Below are 16,190 nucleotides of genomic sequence, written 5' to 3'. Positions count from 1 at the left end.
GAATTGATTGTGGTGATGACTATATAACTATAAATACAATAAAAACCATTGGGTTATATGTTTTCCGTGGATGAAAAATATCTCAACTGCATCAAATGCATCAAACTTGTTTTCAACAGAAGATATGTTTGAACATTAACGTTCCCTCCCTGGCTACAGAAAGTCTCCTGTGTAGGTGATGCAATTTTTGAAGAGTTCTCCCAATCTCCCCAATTTGGCACCTTGCTAAACAGTTACTGGGTACCCCATACGGAGCGCTTGTGCTATGTGGCTAGCCATGTCTGGTCGGCTTGCAAGCGGGTGTGGACCAGGTAAAGAATTAACACCGATGGGCAGGGGAGGCTGTGTGCCCAAGCCCCCTGTCCCCAAGCCAGGAATAATGCAGCTTTTCCAGCTTGGAAGCCACTACTTCAAGTTGCTTGATGTTTTTCCAGAGTACAGTCCAACTTGCAATGGGATTTCCAAGGTTTCAGGGTAGCCAAATAAATATGCCGTATATTTAATTATAAGTGTTATGTAAGGCTCGGCATCCTCTAAGAAGAAAACAGCTCCTTGTATACTCAAGCCTCTTTTTGAAAAGAATCAAGGGGCTAAAAGTCAAACACCTGAGATGGAAAAACAACAAAACTCGTGGCAACAGGAGCTGGGTCCACCTTGGTCACCCAGAATACTTTCTTGGTGTTTCTCTATCACCATCGGTTCTTGGATGACTCTGTTAGCATCAGCCTGCGTTACACAAGAGAAGGGTGTTGGGGAAGCATTTGTTTTTCAAAACGTCCAAACGTGTTTCTTCTTTCATCTCATGTGTCATCCATAAAAATGGTATTGTCTTTCCTATCCCTATTTCATAGAATTCTTGAGTAAGATTTGTAAAATTTGGAGCCTGCATTGGGCCTGGTATACCATCTGCCGCCTATGGACACTTTGCTATTTGTTGTTAATTGCAGAAGAAGTTGGGCAGGCCACAGACATCGCCACTGCAGTCATGTGAAGATGCGCTCCCCTGGGACTGGGGTGTGCTGGTTGATGGCAGGGGAGTCGGGGAGCCCAGCTGCTGGGTCACTTCCTAACTGTGTGACAGGGGCCCAGTTTCCTCATGATCTCCCCTTCCTGGTTTCCTAATCCCTATCATGGGGTATTCCAATGATCGAGAAGATGGGAATCTATGTGAAGGATTCCGTAAGTGAATTATGTTAAAGGTGCTTAGGAAAGTGCTAATCTCCACGTGGTCAATAAGAAACTGGGTGGGAAAAAACAGCCGGAGTCCCAGGAAAGGTAACGGGGTGAATCTACGTGGCAATCAACAACTGAAAGCTGCAAGTGGGAGGCTGATCAGAACAAGCCCTTAACACTCCCCACTGCAAGGCTAAAGTGGCATCAGGTAGGAAGTTTTCAGGGAAAAAAAAATTGCTGGAACAATGGTGGTGCCCAGCTGCAGAATTTCCTGTTGCACTTGCCAGAAAAATCTTTGAAATGAGATAGCTGCTTATTAGCCCAGGCTGGTGCTGATTGAAGCCAAGGCAGGAACCCGAGGGTGGATTATTCCATGTGCTTGTAAGGCCCTGTTTGTTAGGGTGCCAAGATGAATTCTGTCACCTGGGATTTGATAAAGTCTAAAACATGATCAGACAAGAAAATCAGAAAATGGACAACAGTTTGAACCCTCTGAGTTTTACTAAAGAAATTGTTCTGCTTTGGTTTGGTTCTAATAGTTGAAGACTTGCAGGTGCATGCAATTTGTCACTGAAAACAACAACAGAATCCCGAAGACAGTGATGCTCACATCAACACCTACCATCCCTTTGCGGGATGTGAACCCTGAAACAGGAAAGTTGCATCTAAATTCCTCCCTTCAAATGTATGCAATCAGCAGTCCTACTTTTAGATTGCTACCATTCCTTGAATCTGGGAGGACACAACCAAGTATCTCTGGGCCCAGGTCCTGAGAGTTCCAGCCTGTTCTGCACATGGCAACAACATGAGGGCATCCGGACTGTGGCTACTCTGCACCTGCATCTCCACACTTTTAGCATGCAATGATACGTTCTACCTACTGACCTGTCTGCCGGCTTCTGTGTCCCACGGGCTGTGGTCTTGGGCTGCTGGTAGCAGAGGCTGCGGGTGGGGATGGCCTTGGCAAGTTCGTGTGGGTGTCCTCAGCTACAGTGGTGGCCAGAGTTGGCATCAGGGTGATTGGCTGTGTAGTTGTCCCTGGAAGACACGGCAAATGAGAGGCTTTTGTCATCTCATCTGTAAGAATATAGAATTATGTGGCAAGGCTTGCAGGCTGATACGGGGGTCAGAAATCATAAACTTTTACTGAACAAGAGCCATGCTGGCAGAAGGGAGGTAAAGTCCAGACAAACCGCCTGTAATTCCTGCCTAAAGGAATATGCAATTCCAGAGAAATAAATTGGTAAGCAACCAAGATTACATAATATTTTAAATGACAGTTCAGAAACTACAACAAAATAGGTAAGATAGAGCATGATTAATTGCCAAATTAATTTGTTGGGTACTACATTACAAGCAATGGCTTGTGATACATTTTTATTTCTCTTTCCTGTTTGAATTGGCACTAGCCTGCAGATGGAGGGCACCTTCAGGGCCTCCCCTGTGACTTTCCTGTTGGTTCATGATCAACAGCTCATTTAGTTCTCAGTTTCCCGGTCTCTAAAATGGACAAACAGAACTAAGATAAGGGTTATCTAGATTTTCCTTTTAAAAAGATGGATTTATTTGAAAATCAGACTTAGAGCAAGGAGAGAGAATGAATGAATGAGAGATCTTTCAACTGCCACACTCTCTAAATGGCTGTGCTATCCACGGCTCAGCCAGGCTGAAGTTAGGAGCCTGGAAATCCATCCAGTTCTCTCTCACAGGTGACAGGGGCCCAAGTGCTTGGGCCGCTTGCTGCTGCTGCCTTCCCAGGCACATTAGCAAGAAGCTGGGTTGGAAGTGGAGCAGCCGGCACTCAAACTGCTGCCCATGTGGGATGCTGCTGTTGCAGGCAGCTGTGGCTCAGGATCTGAGCAGTCTGTGCCAGCATCTCTCCTCATCCACGTGTGAAGATTAGAGTTCTTCTGCAATGTTCTACAGAGCTGCAGTTGCCTTTCTGTCAATGGAGGTTCAGGCTGTGCTTTGGGTACCCAGGGAGTATGACTCAAAGTTTAGGGCAAGGGCACAAATGGCCACCACTGAGCACATGGGGGTTTGTCTTGAGCAGAGGGAGACACACTGAGGTGCCTGAGGGGACATGGCACCCCAACCCTGGGCTAGAACCACTACTCATTACTGCATGCCATGTTGGGCCCCACTGGGGGTGCAAGCTACCACCTGTGCATCTGGGTTAGTTTCCAGTGCTGCTATGACAAATTACCACACACTGGGAGCTTGCAAGCCACACAGAGGTACTGTCTCATGGTTAGAATGCCAAAAGCAGTGGTTCTGGGTTAAAACTCAAGGTATCAGCTGTGCTGAGCACCCTGAGATGCCCTCAGGAGGCCGTGGGGCAGCATCTGCTCTGTGCCTGCTGGCAGTGGGTGTTCCTGACCTGCAAGGTCAGCGTTCTCAATTCTTCCTCCACCCACCTTTACCTGCCCAGGTAAGGTACCTACCTTACCTGGCAGGTGTGAGACCTGCCTCCTCCCTTTTATAAAGATGCAGTTGACTGCATTTAGAGCCCACCTAGGTAATCCCCGTGTCCAGATTTTTAATTTAGTCACATTAGTCTGGCTTTCCATCCCTGGGTCCCTTTGCCACTACTAGGAAACATGCTTCAGTTCCAGGGACTAGAGGTAGGCGTCTTTAGGGAGGGAGAATATTTTTTAACCCCCTTTCAGCATCCCTCTGCGTCAGGGTGATGCCTTGTTGGTTCACAGGACAGCAGCCCGAGGGGATAGCATCTGACGTAAGCAGGAATCGCTCTCTTCCTGGGGACCACCCAGCTTCCTCTGTGACATTATGTGGCAGCCTGAGGAATGGCGTTGGAGCTGTACCCTGGAGTAGCTGGATGCACAAAGGCAGGTGGGGGAGCTCCCAGCACGGTAGCTGTGTGCTTCCACACCCAGCCCTGTCACACCTGCAACGACTTGGGAGAGCAGCTCAGGGAACAGAGACTCTGGAGTTGGGTTGGAGTTGAGTCACTTGGGCTGCCCTTGCAGGCATGAGCCGGCCAAGGCAGGAGACAGATCTTTCATTCACCCTGCTTCTTGTTAGTAGTTGATTACCCTTGGATCTGCCCTGTGGGCTATGCCAGAGCACTCCAGGTCGGGTAGAGTTCTTGGAGTCTTTGGACCAGTGTTCTCACGCCTTTGAAGGGATTCGGCTTTTCTAACAAGTCCCAGTGAGGTTCCGAAGTTCTCAGGAGAGCCTGTTTTGCTCTGAAATGCCAGGGGGCACGGATGACTCTTGGAAGCCAGAGGCTTAGGATTGATCCCCTTCGTGCAGGGAAAAGATATTGAGCAGGATTGCTTGTACTTTTCATGAAATAGGACATAAATATAAATTTGGAGAGAAACACATACTTATATACTGATATCCACATGTATATGTACTGATAGGACATTTTAATGAAAAATTGTTCATTGTCATAGTTGCAAGTAGTGAACATTTTTCCCACCTTGAGCTTATCATATATGGTATTTTCAAACCTACATATATGATATTATTAGGAAAATATAATAGACACTGATCTGATCTGTGAAGATCGTGCCTAAGTATATCTTGATACCTTTCAATAAAAAGGTAAACTTTTAAGAAATACAAATATATTGGAAACTATGCGTTATTGTTTTCTCTGACACCATTGTCTAATTGCCAGGCTTCTGACACTCCAGGCTGCCTTCAGTAGAATCGATTTGCTAAAAGAGCGGTTAAATATCCTGAGGGCAGTCTCTGCGGCTAAGTGCTTAGGGAACAGACTTGTCCTAAAGCCATTTCTCTGGACTTGAGGGGATTGCTTAGCCTGCTGTTTTTGCTTGCTCTCCTGCATGGGGGAGAACTGCCTTGCCCGGCACAGAGGAAATCCCTTCACCTAGTTCGGTTGCTCTGAGTTCTTCACTCAGCATAATGCTCTTGATGTGAGCCAAGGTGAATTCTTCCTGGAACCAAGTTCTTATGAGCAATCAAAACGCATCCAGTAAGATGGCTTCTTTATACAATTTCAGATAATGTGGAAGTCTGATTTTTTTTTCCTCAAAGACTTTCCTGGAAAAGCACTTTTTGGGCCTGGTGCAGTAGCCTAGTGGCTAAAGTCCTTGCATTGTATGCACAGGGATCCCATATGGGTGCTGATTCATATCCCGACTGCCCCATTTACCATCCAGCTCCCTGCTTGTACCTTCATACAGCAGTCGAGGACGGCCCAAAGAATTGGGACCCTGCACTTGTGTGGGAGACCTGGAAGAAGCTCCAGGCTCCTGTCTTCGGGTCTGGCATTTGCGGCTGCTTGGGAGGTGAATCATCGGATGGAGGATCTTCCTCTCTGTCTCTCCTCCTCTCTGTATATCTGACTTTCCAATACAAGATAAATAAATCTTTAAAAAAAAAAAAGCACTTTTAAAGTTCTTTTATGCTTTTGACATCCAAGGATTACTATTGGAAATGGTCAAGGACAGCTGCGCGTGGCCACCTTCTCAGCAGTAACAGGTGTTGTGTGCCTAGAGTTCCCCATCCTTGGCTTATCATCTCACAGTGTGGTAAAAATACAGATTCTAGGATTCTAGGTCTCTATTTAGAGTTTTTGCCTCATGGAGGGGTGGGTGGGCAGGCTTTGGAATTCTGATTTCAGGATCATAACCGGCTCCTCCACCCTCCCTAATGTTGTCATTCAAGCTCTCTGAGCCTGGCTCCCTTGGCTGTAGAGAGCAGATAGCCACACCTACTTGGTAGGCTGCTGCTGGAACTGGATGGCGTGCATAGAAGGGACCCTCTTGGTGCTTGGTTCATGACAGGCACTAAGCAGCTGAAGCTGTCATTTATCGCCTTGCCATGTCTATCCATCCTCCCAGTGCTCTTAGTGGGTCAAGATAAGGTGAAGTGAAGGAGACAGAAGCCAATCGGGCGCGATGCATAGGCAGTAGAAGACTGGATAGGATGCAGTTCTGTCCATCATTACATTGTTTTCCCTGTTACAAGTTCTACATGAGGGGGGTGGAGAGGGAGCAAGAGATTTCATATGCAGTTGGCATCTACTGTGTGCCAGATAATTTACATTAGCATTCACCTTTAATATTATTTTTAATATTGATTTACTTGGAAGAGTTAGGGGGAAAGAGATCTTTAATCTACTGATTCACCCCCCTCTCCACATGGCTGCAGTAGCCAGAGCTGGACCAGGTTGAAGCCAGGAGCTTCATCTAAAGTGAACGGATGGCAGTGACCCAAGTACTCGGTTCGTCTTTTTGTGCTTCTCCTAGATCATTAGCAGGGAGCTAAATTGGACACTAACTGGTACTCATAGGATGCTGGCATAACATGTGGAAGCTTTACCTGTTCTGCCACCATGCCAGCCCCTCACATTTAACGTTGATCACACATTCTTAGTTTTAAGAGAAGAAGTGGTTTTTCTGAGAGGTCGGGAAGCCTTTTGAAGGTTACATAGATAATGGGAAATAAGAATCAAGGTATGGATCCACGTGCTGTTTTCCACACAAGAGGAATATTCTGGAAAGTAAGTCATGAGCAGCTTTTAGAGTCCTGAAGAGGTTATATTAGACGTGGTCCAAGAATCCTGAGAGCTCATCAAAGCCACCTGATTCTGAAGAGAGGGTGAGGAATGGCCTTGCTGCGGCCAGGCAGCCAGAGGTTCTTGAGAAGTCCACCTTGTTGGGCCCGGCACAGTGGCCTAGCGGCTAAAGTCCTCGTCTTGAACGCCTGGGATCCCATATGGGCGCCGGTTCTAATCCCGGCAGCTCCACTTCCCATCCAGCTCCCTGCTTGTGGCCTGGGAAAGCAGTCGAGGACGGCCTAAAGCCTTGGACCCTGCACCCGTGTGGGATACCCGGAAGAGGTTCCTGGCTCCTGACTTCAGACCGGCATAGCATTGGCCGTTGCACTCACTTGGGGAGTGAATCACCGGACGGAAGATTCTCCTCTCTGTCTCTCCTCCTCTTTGTATATCTGACTTTCCAATAAATAAATAAATCTTTAAAAAAAAAAAAGAAGAAGAAGTCCACCTTGTTGCAACCGACTTGTGCTTGCCTTGCCTCCAGGCCAGGCACTTAGCACACAGCCCAGGGGAAGCGGGAGGAGTTTCCTGTTGGTCTTGTTCCATAGCCACTAATAAAGATGCACTTTCCCTTCTCTTGCTGTGGCACCAGAAATGTGCCTCCTCAGTTTTTTGGTCAATTTCTACAAATCAACATTTCCCTGTTTTGATTTAGCTCTCCACAGCCAAGGTGCTAGCCAAACAACAGCCTCTGCTCAATGGTTGCTAATTTCCTGGGGGAACAGCCTTGCAGTGGCTGGCTTCAGATCTGTCCTCGGCGGGAGCCCACACGGCAGATTGAGATGCTTCAGTTTTTCCAATGAGAACATTTCCTGGAAGAAGGTTGTTATGCTTTTTGGGGTCATCCTAACATGATTTACCTGCTAACTCGCATTCTTAGATGAAGACAAGTTTGGTAACTACAGGCTGAGGGCTGAATAATTGCTGATTCTTGCATTGCTTCCTCTCTCTCTACCCCCAATTCCTATGGGAATTTGTCATTTGAAGGAAAGCAGCACCAAAGAGCCCCTCTGATGGTTCTCACTGGCATCTTCCACTCAGATGGGTGAACTTTTACTCTTTAGAGAGGTTGTGGCTTTCTTTCGTAAAGAAAGATTTATTTGAAGTCAGAGTTCCAGAGTGAAAAGGAGAGGCTGATCTTTCTTGCCGATTCACTCTTCGAATAGATACAATGGCTGGGGGCTGGACCAGCTGAAGTCAGGAGCCAGCAAACCCTGCTGAGTCTCCCACATGGATGGGAGGAGCCCTAGCACTTGGGTCATGTGTTGTTTTCTTGGGTGCATTAGCAGGGAGCTGGGTCAGAAGTGGTATGGTATGTTGGTTTGCTTAGCTCATGCAGGAGATGCCAGTGAGAGAGCTCTGGTATTCTGGCTGTGGAGACCACGCATGGTCTGGTACTAAGAAGCTGACAGTAACATCTAGTGGCACTGTCATGGGAGGTTGGGATGTAAATAGGACAAAGACATCAATAGTGAATGAATTGAAGTAAAAGCAGATTGTGGGAAAAGTGCCCTAGACCTTGTATCCTATTGGATGTCAAGGTTTAGGCAACTAGCACAAGTCCTTGTTGGGTGTAGCTGGTGTTAAATTTGGCTGTGGTACTTAGGACAGAGAAGTTCTGGAAACGATCTCTTCCATGGAGGTCCTCAGAAGAAATGGAATTGACTCTATAGTTCAAATTATCATTGGCCATCACTCCTGCCCCACCTCCTCTCCACCACATCAGTTTCTCTGGCCTCAACCCTAATTGCAAAATGAGAAACCCAGGGTTTGGATTTTGTGTGGGCCGGTAGAACTATGCTCCTGGGCAAGTGCCTAAGCTTGTCTGAGCGTAGCTTCTCTAACAGCAGCTTCCTCAGCTGCAAGAAGGGAAGACACTTGGCCCCGGGTCTCAGGATTGTTGTTGCACAGGTGTCTGGCGCACAGAAACACCTATTAGAGAGAGTGCCATGGTTACAGGAGATGGCATGGGAGTCTTCCTGTTACCTAGATTCCAGCCAAAAGCTGAAGTCAGAAGGGCCTAAATGTGTCTTTCTAAAGGAATGCCAGTGAATTTGCCACAACTGGGGCCATTCCTGTGGAACCAGTACAGGTAGCAGAACAAAACCAAACCCCACAAAACAAACACCAGAGCCACCTTGCTCAAGGCCAGTGAGCGGAAGAGAAGCAGAAGGGATGGAGGCAGCCTGGGGGGTGCAGTGTTCAGAATAGCAAGAAATTCGTTCTCCTCCCCTGGGCCTTGTCTCCTACCTGTCTACCCCCACTAAGAAGCAAAGGTGGGAGGTGCCAGACAGAGAGTCATTCAACAACACTGCAGGTGCAGGGGCCCCCCAAAGGAGGGGAGACAAGGCTCTCCTACCACTGCTCTTCCATGTCACAGGTACACAGATGCCCCTTCTTGTATAATGGGAGCAGAGCTGGTTGGGAGTGTATTGGGAAATCTGGTAGCAAAGGATGCCTACTATGTGGTCCCTGAAGGTGCAAGGCTATTTGGGTTTTGTTTTTGTTTTTATTTAAAAGGCAGAGAAAAGGAGAAGGAAAGACATTGATATCTTCTGACCTGGGCCTGGCATGATAGCCTAGTGGTTAAAGTACTCGTCTTAAATGCACTGGGATCCCAACTGGGCACTGGTTCTAATCCTGGCAGCTCTGCTTCCCGTCCAGCTCCCTGCTTGTAACCTGGGAAAACAGTCAAGGACGGCCCTTAGTCTTTGGACCCTGCTCCCACGTGGGAGACCTGGAAGAAGCTCCTGGCTTCAGCTTGGCTCAGTTCCAGGCACTGCAGCAGCTTGTGGGGTAAACCATTGGGTGGATGATCTTCCTTTCTGTCTGTCTTCCTTTCTGTATATCTGCCTTTCCAATTAAAAAAAAAAGAAGAAGAAGAAAAAGAAATCTTCTGACCTTTGGCTCACTGTCCAAATGGCTTCCATGGCTGGGTTAAGCTAGGGTGAAGCCAGGAGCCAGGAACACCATCACGGGTGTCAGAGGTAAGCGCTTGGATAACATTCTGTTGCTTTCCCAGGTGCATTAGTGAGCAGCTGGACCGGAAGCAGAGCAGAAAGACATCAGCCCTCCAATATACGAGATGTCAGCATTCCCAAACTAGTACATTGGGCCTTTTCCCTTTTCTTTTTTCTTTCTTTTCTTTCCTCCCTTCCTCCCTTCTTCCTTCCTTCCTTCCTTCCTTCCTTCCTTCCTTCCTTCCTTCCTTCCTTCCTTCCTTCCTTCCTTCCTTCCTTTCTTCTTTCCTTCCTTCCTTCCTTTTTCTCTTCCTCCCTACCTTTTTTTTCTGAGCCTTGTTTTCTTTTTCCTGTCTTTTGGAATGTGGGGACTGTCCCTGCCCCATGGCTGTAAGGGTGGCAGGTGCAGCTACAGTAGCTCAGGTCTGTAGGCCTTAGGATAACAAGTAAGGCGAGATGCAAGAGGAAGCACCTTCACCCCATCCCTTTTCTCAGACTCCAGAGAGTGCCAAAGGGAGCCTCAATATTTCCCATGGCTCCGTGGGAAAGAGCTGCCCAGGAAGTTGTTGTACCCAGGGATCAGGAAGCTGGCTTGGAGAAAGGGGGGGGGGAACCCAGATTTCTGCACAACATGAAGGGTCTAAAATGAAGTTGAACACCAACACCTTAAGTCAAAACAGCCACATGTGACGACTACTCAGAAACTGGGATATTAGCTCGGGTTTCTGGGCCAGATGAAACCACAGACACCTGCCACCTGAGGAGACTTCTGTCAGCTGTTCTTCCCTGTGTGTACAGCTACAGAAGATGGGTGACACTGAAGAAATGGGCCATGAAACATTACCACCTACTGCCACTTGTGGGTAGGGGAGGGGAATATCCTTGCAATTAGGATTCTTTTAAAAAATATATATTTTAAAATTTTTAACTGGTAAAGAAAATTATATGTATTTATAAGATGCTATTTGGTGCTTTGCTACCTGTACACATTATGTGACGTTCAGTTGATAAACATGTCTCCTCAAATATTTACTATTTTTCTTTAATGTTGAAAACATTTGGAATTCAAGCTTTTAAAATACACAGTGCATTATTGTGTCCTGGCACACCTTACTGTCCAGAAGACCAGGACTTCTTTCCTCTAACTGTACTTAGTACATATTACTACCTTCCCTGTCCCTGCCCCTGCCTCTCCTCTTCCCCGCCTTCTCCAGGCACTGAACCACCATTCTCTTCTCTTCCAACTTCTCTAAGATCTACTCCTTGACTCCATGGAAATGAGATCACGCAGTACTGACCCTTGTATACCTAGTTTGTCTCACTTCATGCAATAACCTCTAATGTCATCTATGTTATTACAAATTATAGAAGTTCATTTTTTTTTTTGATGTCTGGATAGCATCCCACCGTGCCCTGTGCCGCACTGGGTTGATGTCCGCTTGCTTGCTGTGAACTGTGCTGTGATGACTAAGGGAGTGTGGCTATCCCTTTTGAGAAACCGATTTCATTACTTTGTAGATAAACCCAGGAGTGGGATTTCGGGGTTATATATTAGTTCTGTTTGCAATGTTTTGGGGGATCTTTCACATTCTTTTCCGCAAGGTCTGTACTAATTCAGCTTTTCCCCCTGAGGAATACAGGGGTCCCCTCTTAGCCAGATGCTCTGCAGCCCAGTTATCTTTTGTGTTTTGGGAATAGCCAACCAGAGTGAGGTGATGTCTTACTGTGGTTTTCATGTGCGTGTCCCTGATGATCACTGATATTGTGCATTTTCTAAATTTATCAATTGCTTATTCATACATTCTCTGTGGGAGAACGTCTGTTTTAATCTATTGCACTTTATTTACTTATTTATTGCTCTTGAGTTGTGTGAGTTCCTTATGTGTTCTGGTTTTTAATTCTTTGTTATATTTGTAGCTTGAAAATATTTTCTCCTGTTCTGTGGATTTTCTTTTTTTACTTTGTTGATTGATTCTTTGGCTGTATATAAACTTTTTAATTTGTTGAAATCCCATTTATCTAGTTTTGCTTTTAATTTTTGTTCTTTTTTGGGGGGGGTGCGGATAAGAAAAAAATCCTTGTGCATTCCGATGTGCTTGTATATTTCCTGTTCCTCCTATTAATTCATAGTTTCAGATCTTATATTTGTTTTTTTTTTAAAGAAAATTATATTTGTTTATTTAAAGATAACATGAAGTCTTTCATTGACTTTGAGGTCATGTTTGTAAATAGTGAGTCATGGTGGGAGATTGGGTTCAGTTTCACTCTCCTGCATGTGGAAATCCTATTTTCCCACTCCCCATTTATCAGAGACTATTGTTTCACCAATTTCTAATTTAGTAGCTTCATCAAAGACCAGATGGCTGTAGATTTCTTTCACTTCTAAGCTTTCTGTTCCATTCCATAGTCTTGTGTATGTGCTTCATGCTAATGTCATGCACTTTTAATCATTATAGCTTTGTTGTATATTTTTTTTAAAGTCAAGTAGTGTGATGGCTTTTGCTTAAAATTTCTTTGAAGATCTTCATGCACTATGTAGGAGATAGTGTGCTAATCTCCAGAATATACAAAGAACTCCAAAACAACCAAAAAACCAAAACAAACAAACCACTCAAGAAATGGGCTCGGGAAATGGACAAACATTTCACAAAGGAACAAGCCCAAATGGCAAACAAACATATGAAAAAATGCTCCAGTTCCCTGGCAATAAGGGAAATACAAATTAAGACATCAATGAGGTACCACCTAACACCAGTAAGATTGGCCCACATAAACAAGAACACCAACGACACTTGTTGGCGAGGATGTGGGGAAAAGGGAACCCTACTCCACTGCTGGTGGAGCTGCAAGTTGGTACAGCCTTTATGGAAATCAGTCTGGAGAACACTCAAACAACTCAAAATCTGCATACCATATGACCCAGCAATAGCACTCCTAGGAATATATCCAAAACACCTGTTTCACGACAAACCGACATGCATCCCTATGTTCATAGCAGCACAATCAGTAATTGCAAAAAACATGGAAGCAACCGAAATGCCCATCAGCAGAAGATTGGATAAGAAAGCTTTGGTTCATCTACTCCATGGAATACTACTCAGCTATTAAAAAAAACAAAATGCAGTTCTTTGTGGCTAAATGGGCCCAACTGGAAACTATAATGCTAAGGGAAATGAGCGAATCCCAAAAGGTTAGATACCACATGTTTGCCTTGATTTAACCTGTAATTTTTGCTTGATTGTTTGTTATTTTTTGAACCTGTCATTGATACTGTCTCAACCCAGATGTTTTGAAGAATTGAACTTGCATTATTTTTAACATATTTTTTATGCAATACTATGTCAATTAATTCCATAACGTTGTATATTGATGCTGATGTTTTGTTGGGGATTTTAACTGACTGGAACTTTATTCTGTTAGCTCTACCTTCAGACCAGAGAAGGTCTCCCCAAGAGGCCACTGAACTTATCTGGACAATAAGATGCTGGACTTTATGCTAGGTATGCGCTTGCAATGAAAGAATCTCAACTGAACTTGAACTGAGGTTATGCAGCAAGGTGGAGGAATCCACTATGGGGGAAGGGGTGTGGGAGGGGTGGGGGGAATCCCCAGTGCCTATAAAACTGTATCACATAAAATAAATTAAAAAAAATTTCTTTGGCTGTTTTTGGTGGGGTTGGTGGATGGCAGCAGCACTTGTATCCTTACAATTAAACAAACAAGTCTAGAGCAATTCATTAATTAAAAAGCCAGGAAAGATACAGTTAGCATAGTAACTAAAGGAAAAAACAAGATGTCGTCCCTATTTATGAGGCAAAGCTCCCCAAACTGGGACTCCACAGGCAAGGTTCTTAGCATAAAGAAAACCTAGGGTAAAGATTTAGAGGGGGGGCTTTCTGGGGCTAAGCTGTCCAGGTTGGATTCTCAGTTCTATTTCTGGCAGCTTGGTGAGTTACTTAGTTTATCTGTGCTGACTTGACTTCAACCTGTAAATTGGGCGTTAGGAATAGGATATACCAGGAGTAGCCTGGGGGTGATTAAAAGCAATGAGCAGGTAAAGCACTTGAAACAGTGCCTGGCAACTCGGCCAAGACTCAGTAAATGCTAGCTTCCATCGCTTTCTTAAGCCACATTCATCTGAAGTACATCAACAGTTTCTGGAAGCAAATGCAAAATCCCATTATAAAGCTTCTCTTTGTGTGGAAAACCAAAACACCCCAAAGACATAATAATGTATAGTGCAATTATTGATTTAACACAGAAGCCTGCAAAAAGGGTTTTTTTTTTTTTTTTTTTGGCTTGAAAGCTACCTGTAGCCACTTGTGGCTCAAATGGAAGCCGGGTTGACATAATCCTATAAACTGTGCATTTGGGGCCTGGGTGATTAGGATTAGCTTCTTGCTGTTATCACATAAGCCACATCATTTCCTTTGCTTTCCTTGATTTTATACCTAAGTAGTTCCAGCCCTTTTCCTTTGAGTTGCCAGGAAACATTCCCAGAGAGAATCTTGTGTCATCTAAAGTAACAATACGAGAGAATGCAAGGCAACGGTCATTCTGGATGAAAAATGACACAAACAAAAACAATCTTAGAATTGTGAAGAAAAAAAAAAATGAAAGCCTTCATGCCTATGTCCCCGCCATCTGATCCCACCGATTTCTGTGCCCGTGTTCTTGGCATCTGTTAAAACACTGTGAAAGTCAGTGGAGCTCAACCGGTTAAGACGCTAATTTCGACATCATCTCCCAAAACACAATAACGCATGTTTGTGAACGCAGAAGGTTTAGATTAAGTCACACGAGGACACTTGCCTGCTTTGGCAGCTGGGCTTTTGGAGGATGAATATGTAAGAGCTGATGGGTAGGCTACACCCTTCTGAGGCTTACTTTCTGTAAGAAAAAAGAGAGAGAGAAGAGATTTATTTTTGTCATAGGGGTTTTAGATGGTTCCGTACTGATAGGCTGACTCTTCCAATTGAGCTCTCTAAAGTTCTACAGAAGCAGTCTCCCTGGTGCCGAGTTGTGATTCTACTAAGAAAGGCAAGTGGCTTTTTGTTTTCCTGTCTGGCCTGCGCTTTATGAATATTAGAATGCAATCGATAGAACTACCACGATCCAGAGCTATTGCATGCTGGTAATCCTTCTTTCGTTTATGAACATGTGACATGGAAGCTTATACACATGGCTTTGCATGTAACTGCAGGTGAGCTGCAAACATTACAGATGCTTTCCGTTTAGATGACAGCGTGCTCTGGTCTCAGGCTGGCAATGTGTGTGCCTAGATGGCTACCTCTCACTTAACCAGATCCCACGGGAGCCATTCAATTCCACGGCAGTGGAGAAACCTGAAAGCAGGTGGATACAGATCAGCCCTGAAAATGAACTGCGTGCTATCTTCCGAGGGAGAGACTGTTTAGATGTCAGGTAAGGAAGAGGAAAATGTGTGTCGGGGAAATAAAAGGCAGTGAAGGAAAGTGAGCAGGCCTTGCATACGCAGGTACTAAGGCGCAGGGGACTGAAAATGGCCTGAGCAGGCCACTGTGTCTAACCGTGAGGTGATGCCTGAAATGGCACTGTAGGAGCGTTGTTCTGCAATTAACCTGAAAGCAATCAGTAGGAAGCTCTGAAAAAAAAAAAGAGTAATTTTTCTGACTTGGTAAGCACTGAATTCTCCTGGTCTGAAGCAGTGTCTGGAGTGTAGCAGGTGCTCAAAAAATACGTGCTGTGGAAAGAAATCTCTAAATGCCTGGCTCTTACAAGTCGCACCCGCTTGGGAGCGAATCCTCTGCTTCTGATGCAGTAGGTGCTCTGAGTCTGTGAGTTGCACGTCTATGAATTCAGCCGACTGCTGATGGCAACTATTTGGAAAAAATGCATCCGTACCGACCATACACAGACTTTCTATTGCCACCCCCTCCTGAGGAATACAGCGTTACAATGATTTTCCTAGGACTTGGCCTTGTAGTACATGTTGCAAGACATGTAGAAATGGTTTAAATGTATGAGAGGAATATGTGTAGGTTCTGTGCCACTACAAAGCTGTTGTACAGTACGGAGCTGAGTATGAACGGGCTTGGATAACCCGTACGAGGCTTGAAGCCAAAAGCTTGGCAGACACCAGAGCATGACAGAGTTTGCTTACAGTGAGAACATCTCAGTTCTCCCCCGGGGGGAACACATCAGTAGGATGGGGCTTGTGATGGAGACAAGGACAAGTGGAGCGTGGAGTTCCTAGGGGGTGGAGCAGAGGCAAGTGTGAAGTTTTGCCCAAGCTCCTGGTGGCACAAGGGATTGTGAGGCTGTGACAAACCAAAGAGCAGGGTCTCTGCGATTAGGAGCGAGGAGATGCAGGTGTCGGGCTGCATTTTGCTGTTGGTGAATGGCCTACCCTCCCATTTACAAAGATGTGTATCTGCATCTACTTAAAACTTTTATAGACTCTCCTTAGGAAAAATTCAGGTCTACTGTGGGATAAGCCTGAGAGGAGCATGGGATCTTAC

The 16,190-nt window shown here is 45.3% G+C and overlaps 1 protein-coding gene across 1 annotated transcript in view; it reads right to left on the bottom strand.

Moving 5' to 3' along the window:
* The window catches only part of VIT (vitrin), a 104,124-nt gene that overhangs the window by 36,748 nt on the left and 51,186 nt on the right, over positions 1 to 16,190 (bottom strand). Inside the window, exons 6-7 of the mRNA XM_040993068.1 lie at positions 14,497 to 14,580; positions 2,059 to 2,250 (exon numbers count right to left, since the gene is read on the bottom strand). Of these exons, the coding sequence (XP_040849002.1) occupies positions 2,059 to 2,250; positions 14,497 to 14,580 (276 nt within the window). The remainder of the gene's footprint in view (positions 1 to 2,058; positions 2,251 to 14,496; positions 14,581 to 16,190) is intronic.

Source organism: Ochotona curzoniae, unplaced genomic scaffold (genome assembly GCF_017591425.1).
Source record: "Ochotona curzoniae isolate NIBS_2020 unplaced genomic scaffold, NIBS_Ocur_1.0 contig_883, whole genome shotgun sequence".
In the NCBI taxonomy this organism is placed as follows: domain Eukaryota; kingdom Metazoa; phylum Chordata; class Mammalia; order Lagomorpha; family Ochotonidae; genus Ochotona; species Ochotona curzoniae.
Note: the sequence above shows the minus strand (reverse complement) of the source record. Positions and strands in the feature narration are given on the sequence as shown.